Raw genomic sequence first — 25,520 nt, 5'->3', positions numbered from 1 at the left:
ACAAGTAATAAAGAGAAATCTAGAGCTTTTTTTTTTTTTTAGTTTGTTTGTTTCTTAATTCAGGGACTCTAAAGATTCCCAAAGAAATATGAAAGATCCATTTACCAATGTCATTGATGAGGGGTCGATGCATTATTGGAGTTCACAGCGCTTGGATATCTATCATCTGCTCCTCCAAAAGGATTCAAGGTCGAAGCAGTACGACTGCCACCATTATAAGGGGTGTTCATGCTTGGAGGATACACACTTCCTTTGGTACTCAAGTTATCGGTCGAGTCATTATTGAGCATATTATGGTTATTGTAAGCTGGAGGAGGATACACTGGCATGTCGTTGACAGTGATGAATTCTTCGTCGTTTTTGTAAAATTCTGGATCATTTTCAAACTCTTTTTGTTCCTTCTTATTATCTCTATAAGATTTGAATGCTAACCCACCCAATACCAAAGCGACCACCACCACGGGAACACAAATCGTTGCTGCCAATTCCCCGCCGCTGATGGTGCTGGGTTTTTCACATTTTTGACTACTGGCATCTTTGGAGCTACAGCTATCTCTCTTGAATAGCAACTCGGTATATGTTTGACTAATGGTTTCTTTAAGGAACTGGTATGACATATTTGATTTGGCGAATGTGTTTTATGAGCAAGGATTGTTGTTGAGAGAGAATTGGTGGGAAAAAAAAAAATCGATAAGATCGGTGATATAGGGGGGGGACACGGCAGATTCAATGAGGTGTGCAAGATGAGAGATATGATATTGTACTGCGAGACTTTGAACGGGTGAAAAAATCAAAGAAAACACACAAACAGGCAATATCTTTTTGTTAATGAATGAATGAAAGTTGGGGCTTAGTGGTAGCTGTGGTTGGGGAAGTGTACAAAAGAATGGATCGATGTTAACAACACACCTAAATTAGTATGGGGAAAGTAGAGTGAATCAAAGGGAAAAAAAAAAAAGAATGAGGAGAGAGAGAGAGATGAAAAAAAAAAAAAAAGTGCGTTGAAAAGATAAACCCACAAAAACACTGAGATACCAAGAGTCGGGGCTAGGCTAGTGGTATGTGATATGTGTACTAGGCGAAGCAGGCAGGAAAAGCAATCGAGCAAGCAACAAACAGAAACAATACGGAGAGACTGGCAGTAGCAGTGGTGGCGGTCTGGAATGACAACAGAATCATCCACCCGAGGGGGGCTGAGGGTCTCTCCATCCAGATCCCAGTACCAGCAGCCCATGCGGAGTTGATCGAAAACGGAAATTGGCCGTTTTTTTGATCACGTTTCTTGTCACGTTCCGGGTCTCAATTATCGCTGCAGTGTGTACATATATGGATATGTATTAAATACATTTTGTATGTAATACATATCCATGGTGTGTGTCGTTCTATGTCAATAATCATTAATCATGGGATGGGGAGAAAAAGATACAAAATAAGTAAGTAAATGAATAAATATACAAGATCAAAATATAGCAACCCTTTCAATTCTTCTTGCTCAACAACTCGATCAACGGCTCGATGTCTTCTCTAGAAAGCTCGATGTTCGCGGCCTTCATTTCTTTGGCAACTTTCTGCACCGCCATTTGAATCTCAGAATCGCTCATGATCTTCATCAATTGGAAATACGATGGTTTGGCCCCCAGTGACAACACTCCTTTATCGGCAATCAATTTTTGGAGACTCCCGTACGCTTCAAACACTCTAGGATTAGATTGGATCCTCGAGTTGATTTCCATGAGTCTACTTTGAATGAATTCATCCTCATTACTCTTGGATGAGGTAGCATAACCGGCAGCAGAGTTGTATTTGTTATGGATAGACGCCGTAATTCTTGATCCGTTGATGCCAGAGGTGGCGACCTTGGTGGCAGACAAAGCGAGCCTGGAGCTTGCAAACACTCCGAGGCTTCTAATATTTTGGGCAGAGGTTCTAAAAAGAGTATTCCACATGGCAACAATGGTTAGGATTGTAAATTAGGGTGGGTAATTATTAACATCCTTTGTTTGAGTTACTCGCGTTCTCTTTTTTTTTTTTTTTATTTATTTTTCTTACACTGACTGTATTATACGCCATCGCTCATAATTACACACTTCCAGCCCATTCAACATTACCTATATAAATGAAGTAACAATTGGTAATTCTCTTCTTTTTTTTGTTACTCGTCAATAACCGTGAAAAGTGAGCGAAAAACTATATATAATATAACAAGTCGCTTTCAACAATAATTTTCTTTCAAAAAAAAAAAAAAAAGCAACAAACTTAAGAAAACAACTAATTATCAATATACGGCAAATCATTATAAATCCCATTAATGATTTGCAACGAAAGTTTGAACTCTTGGGCCTCTACTATCCAATAGTTAAAAATGCAATTTGTCTGATCCACAAACATCCGCAATTTATCCCTTGTGAAAAAATGAATCCCAAATTTTTTATAAATTATCATCAATATTACACAAGACAGATAAGTATCTCTTAATCTAAACCAACTTCCGTGTCTTCTCTCACTAGCAAAATCCATCAAATCGGGAAATCGAAGATACTGATCACATAAATCTTTCAAAAACGCAATCAAATATGGATGCAAATACTGGTCATAGCTTATTGGTCCACCTCGAGACTCAACATGCTGGATAGTGTAGTTCGGCATCGGTAATGCCAAAACCGTTAATATATAGTATAATACTGGCAAAGATAGGCATTCTTTAATACGTATCACTCGCTCATCCGCACATCTCAAAGGAGTGGATAGGTTTTGCTGATTCAAGAATTTCTCAAAGATTATCAACAAATCCCCGGTTTCTTTCAAGAAAAACTGAATCAACTGTACATAGTCTTCTTGATCTAAAAGTGTCCAGTTGTTCTCCATACTGTCGCCATACGAAGATTTTGAATGTTCATTAGTGGACTTTAAATAAAAAGCGTTCAAAATCTTGTTTAAGATCGGTCGAACGAAAACTTCTGTCAAATAAAACGCCCAACCATCTTTAATGACGCTTTCTTCTTGATTGATATATCCTGGAATCTTCAAATCACTGATTTTGAAAGGTGGCTTATAACTAATAATACCTGATGACAAATACACTGGCGATAAATAAACTTTCAATTCACACTCGTTTTTATGACATTGCCAATATATCCGCTGAATCAATTGGTAGCTTTTCAAAGTAGAGTTTATTTTCTCACGATTCAATTCCAAATATACCAACATCATCGAAGATGCATTATAAATGTGATACCATGCTTCAAATGGTTTCAACATGAAATTTTTATACATCGATAGCAACAAATCATATTGAATGTCGCATAATGAATAAAACGACGTTTGGTGAGACAATTCGTGGCGATTAGCCTCGTCAATGAGAATTGACGGGTTATTTTGTAATTTCTTGAATTCCATAGATAGCAAATATAATTGATACGCTAACTCACTTTTTCCAAATTGATTTCGTTCGTCATATGACGAGGCAAAATTGCAAATTCTGGAATTTTTACAATCATATTTAGATGATAACATACCGATTGAACAAATCATCAAAAGACAATATATTGGAATATATCGTTCTCCATCCCCGAGATCTTCGTCAAGGTATCTATTCCCTGCCTCAGAAAAATGATACTGCAACAAAAAGTTTCTATTTTTGTGTTCGGTTTCATCAAAATTCAACAATTTTTCATTATCATCCTTGTTAGATGTTCCTTCCAGTACTAAAAATCTCGAATAATCATCCAAGAGTTCCGTAGTGGTTTTCCGTAATGATAAAATATCAATGAACAAATTCCCAGAAGTATGAACGTTCAAAATATAGTCTTCAGTCCATTTGGACAAATTCTTCATGATTTTTGGCTCCAAACTCCTTAAAGTCTCTAAAAATCGAAATCTGAAGCACCGTTTTCTTTTCAGGGACTTCCCATCTTCAAAAAAAATTTTGTTTTTCACAACTGGGTCAGTACTCTTGCTTATTGTTCCATCAATGATATTTCCAATTTTCATTAATCCCGAGATCTCATCTGCCCTAGTATCCTTAATATTACCGTTGTTATTTAGATTATCCATATTTGAGTTGCAGATATTATGACGCCTCTCCGGTTCATGATGACCATTGGACCTTTTGATTTCTGGCCATTCAGCGTGTAAGAGATGTTTATCATTAATCTTCATCACTTTATGCACCTCCTCTGCAAGTTTATCGTACTTCCCATCAAATATCGGCCATTTTAAAACCCGCTCCACTGATCGATCCCAATATCCAGGAAACGCACACTTCGACTGCGCTGGATCAATCAAATTATCATCGACATTCCTTGCAGCCGCCATCACCAGCATCATCCTTTTTTTTCTTGTTATTGGACATCCGGAGCTTGTAGAAAAATCATCATTGCCATTGAAGACAGTGATACTGGACGGATGAGTATTATGTTCTAAGGTCTTCAAAGTGTTATAAATTTCTTTCAAAGTTGTTTGAATGATATTGCCATCACTCTTGGTTTTGGTCGATATCTTTCCATCATCTGCAGTTGCCTTAGCCTTAATTAACTTGTAAATAATGTTGAACTTCCCAGTCACTTCCTTCAATAATTCATGCATTGAATCTGCTTTCTGTGTTGTTTCAGTATCACAATTCATCATGGTGTTGTTCGTGTTTTTTGGAATGATATCTCCTTGATACTCAATTGCATTGGCGAATGATGATGTTCTTGAAAACTCCATGGTGATTGAAGAAAAGCCTCCTGAGGGTTGGTGTGCGCGAGATGACGATATTAATAAAGTAGGTTGTTGATCTTCCAAGGTCAGTGCTCCATCGTCTCTGTAGCGACAATCCACTTTAACTGCCTCTTCAATCATTTTCATCGATGCCGCATGATGATCATTATTATTATTCTTTAACGACTTATTCAATTTCATTTTCGCCATCAATTTCTTTTCATAAATCGTTTTGCAATGACTACACACAGGCTTTAAACCATCACATTTCTTCTTTCTGCTTCGACAATTCTCACAGGCGATTTTCACTTTCTGGCGCTTGCGGTGATGTTGATAGGAAGATACTTCCACCCCAATGCCGCTGCGGCTTGGTTCGAATGTCATATCTTCGTCATTCAACTTTGGGAAATAAGAGGCATCATCCATTATGGGGACCTCATGCTATGATAAACTAGCCATTGAAGACAATAACAATCATAATTCATTTCACCTGGACAAACAAAATGGCAAAAAAAAAAAAAAAGAAAAAAAAGAAAAAAGAATGGTAGGCTATATTATCATCATCACCAAATAGTGAGATGAGATCTCCGCCTTTTTTTTTTTTTTTCCACCCGGGGAATCATGTATTTGGGGTGGGACACGCCATTATAATAATGTAATTACTGAATACGGGGATCTATCCAGTAAGTGAGTGAGTGGAGTGTCCTGGAATGTGGATGTGCTGTACCTTATATTAATTATATTATTTATTTATTTAATTACTCGCTCGCACCAAACAAGACCAACCACACACGGTGGGCAGGTAGGTAGTAGGTAAGTGAGGAAATCCGGGTAAAAACTACATCTCTATCTCTAAACATTCTAAGAAATAACTTCATCGGCAAATAATTAAGTATATAGTGGTTATCTATGAAAAAGTCGCATGAAAAGTATAACATGCCCAACTACCAAGCTTTACCTGACGGCCCAATGAATTAATATGTAGCATATTGTAGTGGCCCCTACATAATGAGAGCTCATCATGCTAACCCAAAATTATAAAGTACAATGCAGAGGATATATATTAACCAACAATAAAGAAAATTATAACAACAGTAAAAGTAATGAGAAAGAAGCAAAAATCAAAAAGATATAATAAAAAAAGTTAATGTAAATGGTAGTGAGATAATAATATAAATAAAAAGAATAACAAACTTCTCCGTTTCACAAGCCTTCCCCGATGTTTAGGTATTTATATTTATTTATTCATTTTTTTTTTTTTATTCTGATTTCCACACTCAATATCTTTCCTTCATTCTCGAACTGACAACTCTCAAATTATTGTAAATCTTGTTTTGTGGAGTACCCAAAATCAAACTCACCACAAATTGCTTGGCCATGTTAATGTTGGTGAAAGTACCCAAGATGTGGATCTTACTGTCAGCCAATACTATTCTTGTCTTTGTCGAGTTTTCAATGCTGAACTTGGTCTTCCCGTCTTTACCAGCAATTCTCCCGATCGCTCTGCTCAAATGTTGCCCAGTAAGAGTCTTGACATCCTTGACTTCAAAAGTTTGGATGTACAAATCGTCCAATTTAATTAAGGAAATACAATCATTGAGTTCGAACCCGTAATTGAAAGCAGTCAAGAAATCAACCGCTTTTTGTAATGAAGTTTGTGGATCAGGGGTTTTGGAATGTGTTCTCATGTCGACGGTACGTTTACTTGGGTTCAATTTGACTTGGAGATGAAGATGATCAATCAATGGTGGATAAATCTTGACCCAGTTATTCTTAAACGGGGTGAATCTGTGTTGGGATATCTGGACTTTTCTATAGAGTGATTTTGAGCTGGAACTGCCAGTTTTGGATTGAGCAGCAAATCTTGGTTTCCCTTCATCGTCAACAATCACTTTTTGAACACCACTAGTTGAAGCAGTGGTGTCTGGAACAATTTTATCCTCCTGTATAGCTGTTGGGGCAGACATTTTTTTTTTCTTTTCTTTTCTTCTTTTGACTGGATATTATTAATATATAATTTATCTTTGAATACCAAAGAGATCAATCTAACATGTACACTTTGAAAAAAAAAAAAAAAAAAATTCTTTGCAGGAGGATGTACGGATGTGATGAGATGAGTTTTCCAGGGGTGCACGCCATCGCAAAAGGAAATTCGGGGGTGTCAATACAAATAATTTATAAAACTAACTAAAATATATTATATTAATACTGATGAATTTGGAATAAATTCATACAAGAAGTGTCTATAAGCAAATCTATGGAGCAAAGTTGAAGTATTGATAAAAAAAAAAAAAAAAAAAAAATTCCAAACTTTAGTAAAATAAAATAATATTGGTGATTTCTTCTCTTTCTTAAATGAATTTTCCATTAACAATCAATCTATTTCTGGTAAAGTTCCAAAATAGTTCTCTTCAAAGCTTCGACACTTTCTTTGGAAATTTGATAATGTATACCGATTCTGTTCCCACTTAATCTGATCCCGTTCTTCTTTCCGAGTTCGTTGAACTTCTGAGCAGTTCCTTCTGGTTGTTCTGAAAAGTCAAGCCATACGAAATTGGTGTCTGTTGGGTAAAGTAGTTTAATATCATTCTTGGTACACAATTCTGCAACTTCTTTGGCGACTTCATGGGTGTATTTCAACGCATTTGGGAAATTCATTTTCAAGGCAACCATGGCCATCGAGGTGATCACCCCAGCTTGTCTCAAATTACCTCCGAGTTGTTTTCTGAATCTCTTACCAATTTTAATGGTTTCTTTGTCAGCAACTAAAACCGACCCAATTGGAGCCCCAATACCTTTAGATAAACACAAAGACACGGTGTCGAAATGTTGACAGTATTCTTTTATCGAAACCCCAGTGGCGGCACTGGCGTTCCACAATCTGGCCCCATCTAAATGAGTCTTGACGCCAACGGTTTTAGCCCACGCGCAAATTCTGGCAATTTCCTCAATTGGCACCACCACCCCACTAATTGTGTTTTCCAAACTGATGACTCTTGTGGTAGCAAAGTAGTATTCTTCAGATAACACAATGTGCTTCTTGATGTCTTCCAAGGTCATGTAAAGTCCATTTGACGGGATCACCGGGTACACCATCGCATTGGAAAGCATTGATAACCCAGCCCCTTCATAACGGTAGACATGGGCTCTGCTATCACAGAGAATAGAGTATGGAGGTTGGTACAACAAGCTTCTCAAACCAATTTGGTTCGACATCACCCCAGACACGCAATAGAGCCCGGATTCTTTACCAGATAACTCGGCAACGTAGGCCCCCAACTCGTTGGTGTCAGGATCCTCGTAGTAATCATCATCCCCTAAAGAACAAGTCGATGCAGCTTGGATGATGGTAGGGGAAGGGGTGGTGAAAGTGTCACTTCTGAAGTCATTATGGGTTGGGGATTTGTAATCTTGGGATGCCATTGTGATTTTTGCTGAGTATTGAGTCAAGCAGCGTTAGCGATCGATAAAAAGCACAAAAAAAAAAATAAAAATAAAAAATATGTAAAAATAGATTAGATTAGATCAAATAGTGAGCCAACTTGCAGAGACCTGATATGCAAACAAGTAAATAGGAGGATTAATCCACTTCTATATTATATATTTAAGAAATGTCTGTAACGTTAAAAAAAAAAAAAAAAAAAACTTTCTTTTTCCTTAAAAAACAGAAAATTTAAAATCGAAAAAAAAAAAAAAAAAAAGCAACGGTATTTACTTACAGAGTATAGGCAAACCTCGGCAAAGGAAAATTTTTTCGGCGAAACTTCCTTATGTTATTTACTCTTTTTTTCCTTCCACTGTTGGTCCTTATGACTCAATCAACGTGTTACCAAACCCTACAAAGTGTTACAAATCATAAGAGATACGAAAAAAACAAATGTTGAACAAAAACAAACAACAATGCAGAATTGAAATACTAAGCAAAACAAGATCCACAAACAGCGCTGGATCCAACCCCCTAAAACAATTGCTAACAAAATAATAATATGCACAAAACTAAAGAAAAGAAAAAAACAAAACAAAAAAAAACACTATTTCTCGTTCATACGTATCCCCATCTTCAGGCCCAAGGCCCAAACACACTGTTCTTAACTGTTCATCTTTTGTTAATTTTCAGGTTGGTGTCTTCTTGGTTCCATGTATGGCCCGAGGCTTGTAAAGACACGCCCATTTTCCAAAGTAGAATATTCAATCACCAATGCATCAATAACCCCTGCTCCACGTCTGGTATATAAGCAAAGTAGTCATCAGCCGTAACCGTGGTGTCAGTCGCCTCAATAAATAAGGTAATAGCCGCACCTGCTGCACCATCCACCAAACCAGATTCTAACGTACCAATGCAAACAGAAGACAAAAAAGAAAAATAGCAAAGATCTATCAGTCAACTAGGACGAAGAATAAATGTGGAAAAAATCGAAAAATAAAGCCCAATATAATACAATATGAATAATAACTTTCTCCCCAGTTCAAGTTGGTGATTTTCAAGCCATATGCGTGGTGGTTCTTTCTGGCCAATCAGCGGCCGCATATTGGTGTTAATCATCAAAAAAAAAACAACCAGTTCTATGCCAAAACACAACCGCCATAATTAAAGCCCAAAATCAAATGGCAATGCATCTACTGTTGATTCGAACTTTGCAATCTCAACTTCTGCTGATGGTGTTCCTTGCATAGTTCGCTGGTACTCATGCGGTTTCTTGCCTTGGTTATATCATCTCTGTCTTCATTGGCCACTTGATTAGCCGGACACTCGACAAGAGAACTCACACCAACAACACCAAATGCAACAAGAAAAGTGGTGGAGAATAACGAACTAGTGACCTTCTTGTAAGTGGCAGCTTTGACATACATTTTGCAATGCTATTTGGATATTTCGAGTGTGAAATTAGATAAGTAAATTCGAGTTATACTCAGAGAGAAATTTTTCAGCTGGAGGAAAAAAAAAAAAATGAGTGTTGCAGGAGTGCGTGCAGAAACGGGGATTGGCGAAAAAAAAAAAAAAATAAAACAAAAAAAATTGCGATAACACAGAGACAAAAACCCTTTTTGGCCAGGAAAATAAAATAGACAGATCAGATACTCACATCCATCATTTCTAAAAACTTTTTAGTAGAGCCTTTGATTGGAAACTTCTGCCATGAATCACAACATTGTAATGCTTTGTTATTAGGGAGGAATGTGTATATCTCTTCTGACCAAGACACTATAATTGGTCAAATTGAATCAATGGTTATTAAGGAAATTGACAAGAACCATTTTGGCTCCACCAATCTTTTAGAGTCTCCATGATTAAAGCAATATGTAATGAATTTCACCCAATGACTTTATAGACCAGATCAGGAGCTATTCCAGACACAACCAAAGATAAATCCATAGACCCTCCCCCTGGTACCCCTGTAGAAAAAAGAAACAAAAAAATATTATGGATGAGCAGGTTAGCAACAACACAACAATATCAATAACAAAGGAATAAGTAAAATCAAGAAAAACAAAAATTCAAAAAGAACTTGAATTGACCAGCAATAAGTTAAAACAATAATCAATTTTAATACCACAAAAAAAATGAAATGATTCTTTTGAAAGAGCAAACCGTTAAACTGAAATTGAACAAAAAAACAAATAATAGTAAACTTTTAAACAAAAAGTAGATATTATAATACACGATTCAACAGAGAGAGGAAACAACCCGATAATAATGTTCGAAAGTATACCACCTAAACCAAACCGGTGTGATTAAATGAACGAAAACAAAAAAAAAAAAAAAAAAAATATCCAAATTCAAACAGCTCTCCACTAAGATGTTTGTAAACCTCCAGGCAAAACTAACGCCACACAACCAACAATAATAAAATGTAACTAATGGAAATAGTTTGTTAGTATTATTTCTCCGTGAGCTAAAAAATATATACCCATGTATTCCAAAAGTTCTTTGTCCTGTAATTATCAACACATTGAGAAAATGATGGATAATCGTCAGCAAGAGTGTTTTGTGTGGCTAGCTAAAGGGAGATTCAGAGCAATGTGTAAGAGATCAGCAGTTGAGTGGAGATATTGAAAGAGAGAAAGCCATACAAACACAAAAATAACAAACGAAATATTCACCAACCAACCGGCTTTATATATTTTAATAAGCGCTGGTTTTTTGACATGCAGATTCAGATTATTATGCAAACACAAAACCGATTGGATTGTTCACAATAGCTTTACTGTAGACCCTAAAATATCATCAAAACACTACAGAAATGAATATCTAAAGATGAAATATTAAGCTAACTATAAAGAATCGTGAAAAAAAAAAACATTGCGGCAAAAACAGAAAATTGAACAAGCAAAAACAAACAATACAGGGGTATGTGCAACTGGAGAAGCGCAGGATATGGTTGTAGTATGTATCATCACAAAAATAATTATCAAAAAAAAAGTTCAAGGAGAAGAAGAAAGGGTATAGAAAAGATTAAAAAAAAAATCAAAGCATGAAAACAAATAAAAATTTATCTAATATGTGGCGTATGATAAGACAGGTAATGAATGAATAAATGAATGGCACAGATAATCAGCACCAATGACGACCATAGTAATAATAAGAATATGAGTTTCAATGATCAAATAATGATGACAGTTTCTTTGGTCTTTGGCAAGATATGGGACATCGCGTCCTGTGAAAAACGTTTAGTTCTCGAGCTCTTAGAGTCCTTAGATAAAGGCTCTAATAATTCTTGCACTCCGGAATCAATTAAATATTGCTTTTGTAAACAATCCAACTTTGGTGATAACTTGCTCAATGTCAATGTGGCCAATTGTTTGATATTTTCATCACCCAATACCAATAATGGAACCAAAATGTCGATGTATCCGATCTTGATCAAATAATTCTTTTGTTCATCTGATCCAGTAGAAATATTGGCAACCATTTTCATGATTTCCTTCTTTAGGTGATTGTCGCTGAACATAAGCACCAAAGGTTTAACAACTGACACAACATTGCAGTCAATAAGACACTGCTTCAATATGGAGTTACCTTCAGATAGATTGGCAAATATGGACAAAGTTCTTGATTTCAAGTCGTAATTTGGTGATGAAACAAATGGTAAGATCAACTCTAGAATTCCAGATTCCGCGATAATTTGTTTTTGTCTTTCATGGCCTTTACTCAAATTTTCAATTGCCCAAACTGTATCACAAACAGTATTAATATCGATTGCCGCAAGGAGTGGACCAAAAATTGAGCGTAAATTGAGATTAATCAATGCTTGCTTTTTAGATTGATCTCCAGCACTAATGTTGATAAAGATTTTCCCTATTTCGTGCTTTATTTGCTCATTTGTAGAATCAAGTAAATATTGCACAACCTGAAGCAAACCATATTGAAGCACCTCATTTTGGCCTTCCACGCTGAATGTCATATTGGAAATTGCAGATAGACAATGAATAGTTATTTCATCATCCAATAGTCGGATCCCTTCGAAAATGATGGGTAATGAAATTCTCACAAAGTTTTTCACATAACAAAATTGGAAAATAACATTCTCAACACAACAAACCAATATGTTAATGATTTCTTTATCTTGTAGTTTGACTAGCGGGTATAATAGCTTGAAAATACCTGAATATACCAATGCCTTAATTTGGTGCTCTGTGCCTTCAGTTAATCTATAAATCATTGATAGAATTGCCTTCTTGGTTTCCAAGTCCTCCTTTGATTTTAACAATATTGGCTTGATCAATTCAATGGCCCCAATATCCAAAATTGCCTGTTTATTAAATTCATCGCCTTTGGCAATAGACGCCAAGATTTCAATGGTTAAATTCTTGATGACCTCATTCAAGGAGAACAATAATGGAGGTAGTGATGTTAAAATCCCAGTGTCAACAATATGTTGTCTTTGAGAATCAGTTCCCTTGGCAACATTATTTATAACTGTTAAGGACATGGTAGTAATAGTTTCATTAACGTTATTTAATAGTGGTAGAAATACGTTCACTAAACCTAAATCGATAATTACTTGTTTTTGATTATTATCACCAGCACTAACACCAGTCAAGATTTGAAAAGTAGTATTGATGACTTCTGGTTTATAATATTCAGTGGATGTCACTAAATATTTCTTCAAGTAGCTCATGATCCCACAATCAATAACAATTTGCTTGCCGTAAATGTCATTATTATTGACAATATTACTCAAAATAATTAGACAATGTTTCTTGATAGAACTACCAGAATTCTTCATAATTGTTGGAATATTAGAAATTAACCCCACATCAACCAAGTATTGAACTTGGCCCATGTTTCCAGTAGAAACATTTTCAAAAATTTTTATCACTCTATTTTTGATACCTGTACTGTTGGAGTTTATGAGAGTAATTAAGGTTTTTAAAATCCCAGAATCAATTAAACTTTGTTTAAGTGAGCTGCTATCTTCCGAAAAGTTTTGAATTATTTGTAACGACTGCTTTTGGAAAGTCGTATCTCTTGATAATATCATGGTGTTAATCACTGGTAAAATCATATTTTCCGCCAAAAATTTCTTTTGAGATTTTTTTCCCTTTGAAAGATTAGAAACACATTCTAGAGCGTATAACCGGATGATGTTGTCATTATAAGTGATGAATGTTAAAATATGGGGAACAACATCATTGTCTAATAAAACTTGCTTTTGAGCCACACTACCATTCGCCAAATGTTGGATTAATTGAATGGTCTTTCTCAATAGCAGTTCATTGGAAGATTCAAACAAGGGAACCACTTGCTTTAGGTAAGTGTTATCAATTATTTCTTGCTTCTGATCGTTTGTTCCTTTTGCAATATTAACCAATACTTTCAAAGTTTCAATAATAATTGCATCGTCGTTATCCGGTCCAAGAAACTTCGATATGCTTATTAAAACTGAAGATTCAATCAAAGTTTGCTTTTGAAAGACATTTCCACTAGCCAAGTGAGCCAAAGTTCCAAGGGAAAATTTGTGGATCAACTCATTGCCGGAAGCTAGCAAAATCAATATTGAAGAAACTGTCCCAATTTTAATCAAGATTTGCTTTTGAGTTTCATTACCGTTAGCAATATTGTAAATGGCAAAAATTGCCTGTAATACCACTTCATTAGATTCATCTTGAAGTAATTCCACTAAAGGTCTAATCAAAAAATTCTTGGTGACCGCTTCGATATTTTTATAGCATTTCGCTATTAGAGATATTGTTTGACAGGAAAAGATTCGAATTAAATCTACTTGAGAAGAAATACTTTTGGAAATGCTTGATAAAAGGCCAGCTTTGATAAATGTTCCTATGTACTTCTTTTTATCTATCAAGGTGATAACTATCGCTTCAAGAGTCAATACTACTACTTCCTCGTCATCAGTATTTAAAAGCTCCAATAATCGAGCGACAGCATATTCAGGGTCAACTGACGGTTGGCTATTTAGAGGTTTATATTGGCCGTTTTTGCTATTCGGAGTGGTTGGGCTGGAAGACACATTACTAACAGAGCCGTTTCTCAGAGAAGCGACATTGTTTGATGCACTGTTGGATTTCCTTAGAGAGCTTGGAGTATAGCAACAAGCGAGTCTGGCGAAATATATTGGTGATTTTCTCTTTTGAATTTTTATGACTCCTGTATGGCCTACCAAGGAATACCTCAACATAGGGATTTCCTTGTTCATCTAAAAAGGACCAGCGTTAGTGACTAATGAGCTTCCAAAAAAAAAAAAAAAAATAATTCCGGTAAATCAAAATATAATACATACAATTTCAGCAGGACTCATTGAAGAGTTGTAGCTGGTGGCGGCGTTCATACTGGAGCGAAACATGATGAAATATTTGGGAATATTGAATCAAAACGTGGACGTTGGCTTTTTCTATATGATTCTCAGGAGGAGAGCCAAAGGCTAAAGCATACTATCAAGACGTCTCTTTTTTTTGCTTTCCAAATTTATATCAGTATAGTATTCCTGATAACAAGCGTTTAATGAATATGTGATAATGGAGAGGTAAGATATCTTTTTGTAATTTTTTTTTTTTTCTGTTACTGCGGCTGTCTCTGTCAGTCTCCCACTATTTGAGTTTCAGAAAGTTGTTTTGGCTTTAAAATATGGTAGCGATTGCTAAAAATAAAAAACACGCTACTATACAAGAAGCACTATTTGGGATCTATATTGTCAGAGAAGTGGTGGGGAGGCAATGGATGATACGAAACCACTGGTGGGAACATCACCGCTTATAACATGAAACCCACTTCGAAACACCACCGGATACGGTGCCCGGATGGCCATCCGGAGGGCGGCCACACTGCATCTGCCGCCCAATGCAGTGCTCGGCGGTCTGAAACTGGGCTATTCGACGGAGAATTCCAACCAAAACTTTTGGACGGTTTTTTGTAATTTTGTTAATTAAGGAATTGGTATCGTCTTATATTTTTTTTTTATTATTGTTTGTACGCTATTTTGTGCTGTATCTGTGTTATAGTGCCTGTGTTTACAAGGCCCTTTATTGTAGGATCCTTGTGGATAAAAGTATTCCTTCAGATATTTTCTTATCGCAAGATAAATGTGTACCCTTTGTGTTATTATTATTACCAGTACGCTAGAAAATCATTATTAGTGGTAAAAAATTCGACCCCCCGAAAGAAGTCAGAGAGTTTCCCTGGCTCCTATTTGAAACTGCAGCCAGACCCCCCAAAGTAGATATAATTCTGGTTTTTATTTGATATATATAAAAAGGTCTGCATCCTTTTTTTTTTAACTCTAATCTTAATCGTAATACGGGGTTGATCAATAATCAAATATCCACAATATTTAAATCGACCATTATAGTTAACACAGGTTTGCCATTAATGGGGGGGGGGGTGTATTTCGGAGCTTCTTCGTATCTGGTGATAGAAGATATTATGGATTGACATCACTAACAATCATGACTAATTTGGCACTATCATTGGTATAGTTCAACCGTGGATATGTGGCCACTGATAAGTGCTGTGAGGCCTCTTATTTATAGTTCGCACAGAGTTATTGTTACCGCACTCTGTAGTTTGCATCCTGAAGTGACACTAATTCTTTGACAACGAGCTAAAATTATTGGTATTGTACTCTCTCCTTATTGACCCTGTCTCGCAATCTTGGGTTTTATCCTTTCTGGGATCGAGACAGTCAACACTACAATTATCACCTCTTTATTGAAATATTAGTTCGTCCATGCGTATCTGGACTACCTATAAACTAGGGACAGCTGTTTACGAAGATAAATTCCCGGAAGTTTTCTGACCATCTTCGATAACCTATATTTTTGAACACTTTTAATTTTCGTAAAGCATTTATGCTGTTATATCCAATGCAAATAATAACAATTAAATAGATAAATATAGTTACTGTGTTGTTGGTATTTGTTGGTGGCTTGTGGTTGTACACCACCTCGTCTATATATGATTTTTAGAAATCATCACCCTACCGGATCAGTCCCCCTACCAATTCACAGCCAGCAACTTGTAAAATTTCATCCGTTGCACATCCTCCTCCTCAATCAAACTATCAATAACTCCGCCATTGCAAGTAAATTACCATCATATAACAATGTCATTCCAACAAAACTTACAATCAAAGCTTCAAGGCCATTTGTCACAAATCGACGGTGTATGCAATTTTTTTTTTCCTTGACTACCTCCTATCAGAGCTATTTTATTACCATTCTTTGAAATTACATAAATGCTAACTATAATTATTAGAGATTTGCCAATGTCAAGCTTTTGGACCAATTCGAAACCAATACTAAGTTACCAAGATCCTATGCCGTCATTGGGTTTGTTGGTTTCTACCTCTTATTGACTTTCTTGAACATTGGGGGTATTGGCCAATTGCTTTCTAACATTGCCGGGTTTGTTATTCCAGGTTACTTATCATTGAAGGCCTTAAACACCGCAACCAAAGATGACGATGAAGACTTGTTGATCTACTGGGTTGTCTTTGCTGTCCTTAATATTGTTGAATTCTGGTCCAAAACTATTTTGTACTGGGTTCCATTCTACTGGTTGATCAAAACCGGTTTCTTGCTTTATCTTTCTTTACCTCAATTTGGCGGGGCTAAGTTTATTTACTACTCTTTCTTGAAGCCTGTCACCGATAAGCACTTGTTCCATGAATCCAAGCCAGCCTCTAAGGTAAACTAATTGCGGTTCCGGCCAAGATAAAAGAAGAAGGTTCTTTTCCTCCTGATCATATATTATCTATGATATATAAACTATGTACCATATATATATGTGTGTGTATATATACAAGCATTTTGTTAAATTTTATCTTTTAAAGCCTTGTATACCACTTGACAAAAATTAATTATATAATTATCACAATAGGAATCCCATAGCAAGTATCGTTTCCCCCCAGGCGCTGCGCAAGGACCCGTCGTGCCGGTATCTTCCCCCGACGTCAAGTTGTCATATGGAGAAAAATAGGTTGATTTTATCTGATGAGCATTGGTAAAAAAAAACTGATAATGAATCCCATTTGATGAGCACATTACAATAGGAATAATTCCTCTCACTTGGAATGTCATTTCGCTTGTTCAGTTCACGGAAAAAGAAGCTGAGGACTACGGAGACCTCCTTTGAGGCTTCTTCTCCTGCCCGGGATACCCCGCATCATAACAACAGCACCTATCTTGTTGAATCGTTAACCAGCAATAAGCAAAATGTACAGCAATTACAACAGGTTTTGAATGAAAAAGTGGGCTTGAATCTAGGAAACCCAAAGGCAATATATAACCTCTACTGTTTGGATTTGTTCAATAATAGCAACAATAACAATGATGATGATAATGATAAGCTGTCGAAGAAAAAATCGGGCACAAGCTTAAGCAGAAGCAATTCCTTAAGGAGATTTCTATCTAATGATTACCAACTAACAAAATCCATATCTGCATCGAGTAATAAGTCAAATAATACCATCAGCTCTCAGAAGCTGATAAGTCATCATCTCAATCCACTTCGTCTATTAAGAACACGATCAGTATCCGAGAAACAGAAACCCAATTTTGAAAGTGTTGAGCCTAAAACTCTTGCCATTGATAATCCAATTAGTTCTGAAACTTCAGCACAAGTGGAGGTTGAGTCTCAAACAAGTGATGAGAGATATCAAAATCAACATAACAAACATAATGAACGGCTATATCAAACTACTTCATCGCAAGATTCGGTGGTGACAGAACAAATCAGGATCTCTGTGGTAAACGCTAATGATAAGATTTTTTTCCCAACAGCAATACCATCAGAGAGATTATCTAGAGGTAGCCGGGTTAACAGAAGTCTTAATAACAATGTTGCCGCGTCATTAGATGAAGAGGCTCGGAATTACGAAAATCGCTCCAGGAGAAGTTTATCCCGTGATGCAGAAACTGGCACAACCGGTGATAGTGGGGACGATGATAGCAATCATGGTAGTGATAATAGTGAGGATTATAGTGACGCCAACTTGCATACATTTGCTGTTATTGTATCTATCCCAAGATCTCTCAAAAAGACATTACCAGATGATGAGCACAGTTTGTATCTTGATTTGGAAGAAAACGATAATTCATCAGTTGATAGCTCGCGATCATTTGATAGTTTGTCTTCCACCAGTATTGTATCTAGCGATTTTTGTGGAAGGAGCACATCAGTCAGTCATATCAACTCTAATAGTGCGTCGTCACTAGCGAAATCTGGTTTCTTTACAAAGACAGATATCGATTTATCACAGATGAATGTTGCTCTCAATTTAGTTTGCAAAATATTTTGGAAAGAATTACCTTATGAAATAGGAGAAAAGCCTCCGAAACTTCAAAATGAAACATTTTTGGTAGGAGAGTCCAAATTGCTGTTGAATTTATTGAAGGATTTCAATTACTTTGTTCCTGCTGATGATGGAATTGACAAGGAATTGTTCAAAAAAAGTCTTTCTCTCTTATCTAGTACCAGTGTGGCTGTATCTGAACATGTGAATGATTCAGATACCTTGCTGAATAAGAGGAAGAAGATTCTTGTTGGAAGTTGTGAAACTCAACCTTTGCAGAGGGTTAAACTCAAAACCCTTGACCAAGTAAAGGAAGGTAGCTATTTCGATAGAGAGTCCTTTTTGGGTGAATATCGAGAAAGTTCTAATCCTGAAAATGATAATTCTGAAGGATTCAAATATCCAGCTGGTGATTATGTGTTTATTATCCCAACGGTTCTTGACTCATCTTTTCCTGAAACGATCAGAGCACCTCACGCATCTTTGAATTATAAATTGAACTTACTATTAAAGAGATTCTATTCTACCAATAATTCTGGTTTTCATGGGTCTCACGACCAGTCCTCTATTGTTGCTAAACGATTATCCATTGGCAAATCATTGAAGAGAATCACCCTGAATTTCACTATTGATTCCCGTTTCAACAATAATGAGTTATCCAGCAAAGATGTTGATAATGCTAATGATTTGGAAATCCACGAAATATCCACCTCAAGCGCTACCGAAAATATGCAGAACCAAGAATCTATGGACAGGGTCACGGTAATTAAGTCACATAGTGGCAGCACCATATCGAGAGATCAGGGCAAGCACTCCGCCATCAAGCGAGAATTGATCAACAAATCATTTAGAATCCCGGTGATCAGAACCCCACCTCCTCTATCATCTGCATTGAATAAACCAATCTATGTTCGTAGGATTTGGAATGACTGCATGTCATATGAATTGACTTTTCCTACAAAGTTTGTTAGGCTAAACAGCGAAATACCAATTAATATTGAACTATTGCCTTTGAATAAAGATATTTCGATAAAGAAAATCAGGATCAATGTTTTAGAAAGAGTCTCATATGTATCAAAGGATATGGCTCATGAATATGAAGAGGGGAGACGTAATTCCAAGGACCACAATATCAAGGAACGGGTGGTGGCATTGTCCGAATTAAGAACCACTCAAGAAGGGGGGTATGCAATAAGAGAGGATGTTTTGGTATTACCAGAAGATAAACCCTATAAAAGTAAAGAATTCTTTGGGAACACCGATCCAGAAGATGAGAAGAAAAACAATCTATTATCTCTTTGTTTCAATGATTTGAAAAAACTCAAGGAGGAAGCGTCCAAGAAGAAGAAGAAAAACGGCAAAGACGATGAGAGAAATGAAGAAGTTTTAATAGACAGACCATTAAGGGTTCAAATCCCATTATTTTTCAAAGGCATTAAATCCCAAAACCACCAATACCATAGTGGTAATCACTTGACGAGTGAAGAAATTTCAAATGTGAGCGCAGAAATGTTGAGAAAGAAAAAGCCATCTACTAAGAATCCCAAGTTACCAGATGATTATATTTGTCTCGGGGGTACTGAGCAAGACTTGGACATGGAGTTGGTTAATTCGAAAACTAAAGTCAAGTATGGTGATTCGGGATTCATGAAAGTTGCCCGCCACTCTCCAGGTCTGTGTGACAACTCTTTGATTGATTATGAGACTATACACCTTCTAATTCCTGAATTATATCCTGATAGTAATCATTTCAATTATATCACAGTCCTGCATCGTCTTCAAATTTGCTTCCGTATTAGCAAAAAAGAACCGTCGCTAGATCCAAAAAATCCTTCCCTGACAAAGACACACCGTTATGAGGTCATTATTGATGCACCTATTGTATTGGTTTCTGAGCTTTGTGATGATGACAATACAGTGCTCCCAAGGTACTTGGAATCGGCCCCGCTAGATTCTGTGGTGTTGAATAACTCCTTCGCTAATGATTCTGAAATGGAAGCTTTTCGCAGACTCAATAAACACTTCGACGAGCCTCAAGAGCATCTACCAACTTTCGAAGAGGCCACTTCGAAATTTGTATCACTGATTCAACAGGGAAGCAATATTGATAATTACGTTTTGGAAAATACTAAACATTATGGTAGCCAGGATATCCCATTAGATGATAATCTAAACCAAGAGTTCCATTCTCGAATGTTTGTATCACCACCCTCCCCTTCCCGGTCCCCGCCAATAATGAGTGAGATTCCTTTATCTAGGCACGGAAATGTTGATGGAATAAGTAGGAAAAGTGTTGGTGGGATACATGAAGTTTTGGCACTTGATGAAGCAATAACCTCAAAGAGAGCTGGCGAAAGTGCAAGTACCTCAAGAATTAGAAATATTGTGGGACAGAAGTTGGAGTTAAATTTGCCTAGCTATGAAGATACCATTAGGTATGATAATGTTGCGAAAGAAAACTAGTTTTCTTCGTTATATATGACCAATATTTGTATTGATATTATTGTGTTCCCTATGTTTTTTGTTTTTGTTTTTTGTCTTATTAGTGATGAATTTTTGGTATCTATCTCATTATCAAAAGCTTTTTTCTTTTTTATTAGTTTTTTTTTTTTTTTTTAGTTTCTTGAAAGTTATTTGATAGTATCATATTGGCAGGTTTTCTTTTTTTTTTAATACTCGTTCTTCGGATACTCTTTCGTATTTGAATTTTATAGATGTTTATAGTGTATTTTATATGCTTCCAATGTTGTATGATATCCTCTATAAATCATTTCTCTTTGTATTTTTCCTTTCTCATATCTTGATAATACTCATTAATGACTTCAAAGGTAACTCGAGCCTTCAAGAGGGTGTTTTTGAGACATATATACCGGTGACATTATTTTTCTTTTCCTTGTGTATTTGATGTTACAAACTTTTCTTTTGATAGTTTGATTCCGGTTTAATGTTTCATCTTACTGAATTACATCCTCAAGGAATAAAGGAATTATAGCTTTTACTACATTGCAGCTTAGGGTTGTATTAGTCATTAGATTCATTAATTGGTAACTATAAATAAGAAGAAAAGAAGAAAAGAAGCAGTAGTTCAGCCCTTTTCAAAAAATATTTTTCTCTCCTTTTTTTTTTGTTTGCTTGTTACGAGAAAATTTTCTTACCAATGCCATATTATCACTTCTAATTAGCTATCCAGCTTTCAAAGTTTCTCACAAGGATATCTTTCCTATAGATCATCATCTTCCAAATCCAAGTTAACTCTTTCTCTAGTCTCTTTGAATCGCGAGTTAAAGCCTAGTAATTCATTAATACCACTAGTCCAATCATTTTCACTACGGGCCACACAGTGGATTCCTTTATGTTCATTTTCAATGATGGTTCCGCTAGTGATACCACCATACGCAGTTCCGCCCTGTAGTTTTCTTAAAATTTGTTTTTCCATATTCGTCAGTCCTCCCTTTGCACCACTGATAATGTAATCTGGCATATTACTGCCGGGAATGAAAATTGTCCCAATTTCATTCACAATGTGGATCTCGTCATCTATAGCAAGGTTCAGGACATGGGAAGAGCCATCGATTGAAAGTCTGGCAAAACTCACTTGATTTGCCAAAACCGCAGCGCTTTCCGCCGCTTTTTGTTTTTCATCCACTGGGTTTTTGCCGTTCTTAGAACATGGGTCCTTAAACTTGTTGTTCCGTCTCTGGATCTTAATCTTTATATGTGAAGTTGAAGGGACGATCAATGGCCTAAAACTGAGACTACGGGGACAAATTGGAGTCAATAAAATACACTTCACTAATGGATGAACAATAGAGCCTCCGGCAGATAAAGAGTATGCTGTAGAACCCGTTGGACTAGAAATAACTAGCCCATCACCGGTGGCACGAGTGAGGAACTGTCCGTCAACATAGACATCTAGGGTCGCTAAATGCGGAGTTGAACCACGATGAAGAATGATATCATTCATAGCATGGACTTTTGCAGTGCATGTTCCATCATCCATTTTGCTATAGGTAATAGTTTCGCTTGGATCTGGCGCAATAGTACCTTTACCAGTGTTTGATCCCTGTGGTTTCTTCAATATATGACATTCAAGTCTTGATCTTTGAAGAACCTTGGCATTGGACAGATATACTTTTGCGAATGCATCCTTAAAATTACTGAAATCGTATGGTAAGAGAAACCCAAGAGTTCCTAGAGAAAACGAAAGAACCGGTGGAACCAAGTTCCCGGCAAATAAAGAAGTACTCTTAAGGATCGTTCCGTCCCCACCCAACGTGACTAGTAGATCAGCTTTATCAACAATTTCATCAAAGCTGCCCGTAAACAAGGTAATGGGTTTTTTCTCTGTTGCGCCTCTCGAATCATTTTGGGATTTTTGTATCTTGTTGTCCAAGATCTCTTCCACAACTTTCTCTGTCAATATGATGTTTAAATGCGGATAGGTTGTGGCCAAGTGTTTGATAAACTTGTTCATCGCCACAGTGACCTCATGATTGTACGGCTTCTTCATCACAAACACATTTCGCAACGACGATGTTGCTAATCCTAATCCCCCCACTGGGCCGGAATTCGATGGGCATGTTGATGAGATTGTTGGCCAGATCAACCGCTTTAGCTTTGAATTTGATACTGACTCATAGCGCGGATATACTCGATCAGGAAGCTCAGAGCAGTTGGAAATTGTTATATCGTCTTGAGTGAGCGGCAATTGGGATACATCGAAAGTATAGGCCCTTCTTTGTTGGTGAGGGATCTTCAATAGACTATATTCTTGTCTATTCATCCGCACAGGGGTGGTAGGTTGCCCATAATGAAGATATCTTCTGGTACTTTGAACGCTAGCAGCATAACTTTTCCGCCCACAAAGTGGGTAGCAGCATCGAAGAGACGGCTGAACTCCCGTCTTTATCAATTTGCGCATGGGAAAGCTCTAAGCAAAATAAAAATAAACAAAAGAAGAATATTAAATCAAATTGGAGAATATATGCTGGCAACAATATTAATAATATTATCGAGGAACCTAAAAAATGGTCTTGTGATTCTAAACTTTTCTGCTTGATGACTAAAAACCCAGCCTTCCATCACCCAATGATTTTTTTCATTATCTAGTCACGTGTATCTGATAACCTTTTTATTAGAATATGCGGGTGGACGGATTACAGACGAGTATTTTCGGATAGCATAACAATTTTGTCACATGTTTGAAGAGAAGAGATAGTAATAATAATAATAATAATAGTAATAATAAAAAAGAAGGAAGCGATAAGAGAAGGAGGGGGAAAAAAAAAACTCAAAAACAATGAACCATAAGAAAATAGAGTACAGATAGAGATTGAAGAATATTTGATCAAAAAGTATCAAAAAAAAAAAAAAAAAGAAATCGAAAATAATACAGAATATATCTCAATAAAGTCATGTTGACGATATCGAATCGATATTAATCTTGCCGTTGCTGCTGTCCTTCATTTTGATATCCACAGTTGGTTCACCATTTTCATGATTTTCGATATTTTTAGATCCTATGCCTTCAGCCTTATCATCATCTTCGTAAAATTCATTTCCTTGTTGAATAGTATTGTCTATAGCATATTGTGATCCTCCTTTGGTGTCTTTAGCCTCTGCAGAGTCTTCCTCCACATCCCCCAAGTCTTCACGGTCGTTAGGGGTATAGTGCATTTGAACACTTGGAGCGTGCTTTGTGTGTTCCAAGTTCTTGATCAATTGAGTCAACAATTTATCGAGGTATTCTGGAGAATTAGCATTCAACATATTGGAAGGTCTGACGTCCAATTTGTAATCTGGCCCATAATATTCGTAGTAGTCATTATAAGGTAAATCTGGACCCAAAATCTCATTATTTAAAATACCAGTCTCATAAGCCCAGGTACGCGCCACATTACGCATAGTGTACCCACCACCACCAACAACCATGAGAGGCAAGTTGAAAGATTTCACATAATTGACACAATTTGCATGACCATTCATGGATAAGTTGAAACACCCTAATCTATCCCCAGATAAAGAATCCCCACCACATTGCAAAACAATAGCCGATGGTTGGTACCAATCAATAACATGCTTTATCACCAGCTCGAACAAACTCTTGTACGTGGCATCATCAATACCATCTCTTAATGGAACATTGACAGAATGGTACTTACCTTTAGAAACCCCGATATCTCTAATATCACCTGTCCCTGGGAAAAATTCCCCATATTTATGGAAAGAGCAGGTCATAACTCTGTCAGTGGTATAAAAGGCTTCTTCCACACCGTCCCCATGATGCACATCAATATCAATGTACAAGACACGCGCGTGGTATCTTAATAGCTCAATGATACCCAACACAATGTCATTTAAATAGCAAAACCCGGAGGCCTCAGATTTCTTCGCATGGTGCAACCCCCCAGCGTAATTAATCGCCACATCACATTTACCTCGGTTCAAACGAGCAGCCCCCTCCATGGACCCCCCGCCACTGATCCCACAGTATTCAAATAATCCATCAAACACAGGACAATCTTCTCCGACATTGAATTTCGCCTGTTCTTTCTGGAAAAGTTCCAAATTATCAGGCGTCACACGCGCAAGGAAATCAATATACTCATCGGTGTGGAACTGGCACATTTCCTCTCTGGTGGCAGGCTTAGCACGATAGATTTCCATCTTCTTGTAAAGCCCATAGTTCATGATCAACGAGTGGGCCATTCTTATACGATGAGGTTTCATAGGATGTCCAGCACCGTACGCGTAATTACCGACATCGGCATCATAGAAGTAAGCAACACGCTTCTTCTCGTTGGGGATGGGTTTGATTGGGTCAAACGGTTTGAGTTCATACACCATCTTCTTTCTTTCTTTCTGAAATTAGTAGGCCTTGCAGAAGAACCACAGTCAATATGACTAACTTTCGTCGAGTACTGAAAGATAAGAAGGATACGAACAGAAAAAAAGGATAATCGATTCCAAGAGTAAATGGTGTTGATTTGTCCAGTTTTTTGCTAAGGTGGTTTGTTATGGTTTTTCATAAACAGAAAATTCGGTGAAGAAAAAAAAAGGCAGGCGGCGAGA

At 36.7% G+C, this 25,520-nt stretch overlaps 11 protein-coding genes across 11 annotated transcripts; 2 read left to right on the top strand and 9 right to left on the bottom strand. All coding sequences in view use genetic code 12, as the record gives it.

Moving 5' to 3' along the window:
* Positions 1–110: 110 nt before the first annotated feature.
* DASC09_050090 (uncharacterized protein) lies at positions 111–617 on the bottom strand (the record flags this gene model as incomplete). The annotated part of the gene is made up of 1 exon (XM_064998608.1): positions 111–617. The coding sequence occupies one exon, from the start codon at positions 615–617 to the stop codon at positions 111–113; it is 507 nt and encodes a 168-aa protein (XP_064854680.1).
* An 861-nt stretch (positions 618–1,478) lies between these two features.
* On the bottom strand, positions 1,479–1,946 carry DPC13 (Dpc13p; the record flags this gene model as incomplete). Its single annotated transcript, XM_064998607.1, has 1 exon — positions 1,479–1,946. One exon carries the CDS (start codon positions 1,944–1,946, stop codon positions 1,479–1,481), a length of 468 nt encoding a protein of 155 aa, XP_064854679.1.
* Positions 1,947–2,268: 322 nt separating this feature from the next.
* DASC09_050070 (Zn(II)2Cys6 transcription factor) lies at positions 2,269–5,127 on the bottom strand (the record flags this gene model as incomplete). Its single annotated transcript, XM_064998606.1, has 1 exon — positions 2,269–5,127. One exon carries the CDS (start codon positions 5,125–5,127, stop codon positions 2,269–2,271), a length of 2,859 nt encoding a protein of 952 aa, XP_064854678.1.
* An 851-nt stretch (positions 5,128–5,978) lies between these two features.
* On the bottom strand, positions 5,979–6,668 carry PNO1 (Pno1p; the record flags this gene model as incomplete). The annotated part of the gene is made up of 1 exon (XM_064998605.1): positions 5,979–6,668. One exon carries the CDS (start codon positions 6,666–6,668, stop codon positions 5,979–5,981), a length of 690 nt encoding a protein of 229 aa, XP_064854677.1.
* Positions 6,669–7,080: 412 nt separating this feature from the next.
* Positions 7,081–8,124, bottom strand: GLY1 (threonine aldolase GLY1; the record flags this gene model as incomplete). Its single annotated transcript, XM_064998604.1, has 1 exon — positions 7,081–8,124. One exon carries the CDS (start codon positions 8,122–8,124, stop codon positions 7,081–7,083), a length of 1,044 nt encoding a protein of 347 aa, XP_064854676.1.
* Positions 8,125–9,318: 1,194 nt separating this feature from the next.
* On the bottom strand, positions 9,319–9,552 carry COA2 (Coa2p; the record flags this gene model as incomplete). The annotated part of the gene is made up of 1 exon (XM_064998603.1): positions 9,319–9,552. The coding sequence occupies one exon, from the start codon at positions 9,550–9,552 to the stop codon at positions 9,319–9,321; it is 234 nt and encodes a 77-aa protein (XP_064854675.1).
* A 1,751-nt stretch (positions 9,553–11,303) lies between these two features.
* Positions 11,304–14,504, bottom strand: DASC09_050030 (uncharacterized protein; the record flags this gene model as incomplete). Its single annotated transcript, XM_064998602.1, has 2 exons — positions 11,304–14,357; positions 14,442–14,504. 2 exons carry the CDS (start codon positions 14,502–14,504, stop codon positions 11,304–11,306), a joined length of 3,117 nt encoding a protein of 1,038 aa, XP_064854674.1.
* Positions 14,505–16,259: 1,755 nt separating this feature from the next.
* YOP1 (Yop1p) lies at positions 16,260–16,852 on the top strand (the record flags this gene model as incomplete). Its single annotated transcript, XM_064998601.1, has 2 exons — positions 16,260–16,319; positions 16,412–16,852. The coding sequence occupies 2 exons, from the start codon at positions 16,260–16,262 to the stop codon at positions 16,850–16,852; spliced, it is 501 nt and encodes a 166-aa protein (XP_064854673.1).
* Positions 16,853–17,228: 376 nt separating this feature from the next.
* DASC09_050010 (Ecm21 protein) lies at positions 17,229–20,912 on the top strand (the record flags this gene model as incomplete). The annotated part of the gene is made up of 1 exon (XM_064998600.1): positions 17,229–20,912. The coding sequence occupies one exon, from the start codon at positions 17,229–17,231 to the stop codon at positions 20,910–20,912; it is 3,684 nt and encodes a 1,227-aa protein (XP_064854672.1).
* Positions 20,913–21,669: 757 nt separating this feature from the next.
* POS5 (NADH kinase) lies at positions 21,670–23,370 on the bottom strand (the record flags this gene model as incomplete). The annotated part of the gene is made up of 1 exon (XM_064998599.1): positions 21,670–23,370. The coding sequence occupies one exon, from the start codon at positions 23,368–23,370 to the stop codon at positions 21,670–21,672; it is 1,701 nt and encodes a 566-aa protein (XP_064854671.1).
* A 491-nt stretch (positions 23,371–23,861) lies between these two features.
* RPD3 (histone deacetylase RPD3) lies at positions 23,862–25,295 on the bottom strand (the record flags this gene model as incomplete). Its single annotated transcript, XM_064998598.1, has 1 exon — positions 23,862–25,295. One exon carries the CDS (start codon positions 25,293–25,295, stop codon positions 23,862–23,864), a length of 1,434 nt encoding a protein of 477 aa, XP_064854670.1.
* Positions 25,296–25,520: the final 225 nt, after the last annotated feature.

The sequence above is a fragment of the Saccharomycopsis crataegensis genome (assembly GCF_037102585.1).
Source record: "Saccharomycopsis crataegensis DNA, jcf7180000000085, whole genome shotgun sequence".
In the NCBI taxonomy this organism is placed as follows: Eukaryota; Fungi; Ascomycota; class Saccharomycetes; order Ascoideales; family Saccharomycopsidaceae; genus Saccharomycopsis; species Saccharomycopsis crataegensis.
This window is presented reverse-complemented; position numbering and strand designations above follow the sequence as displayed.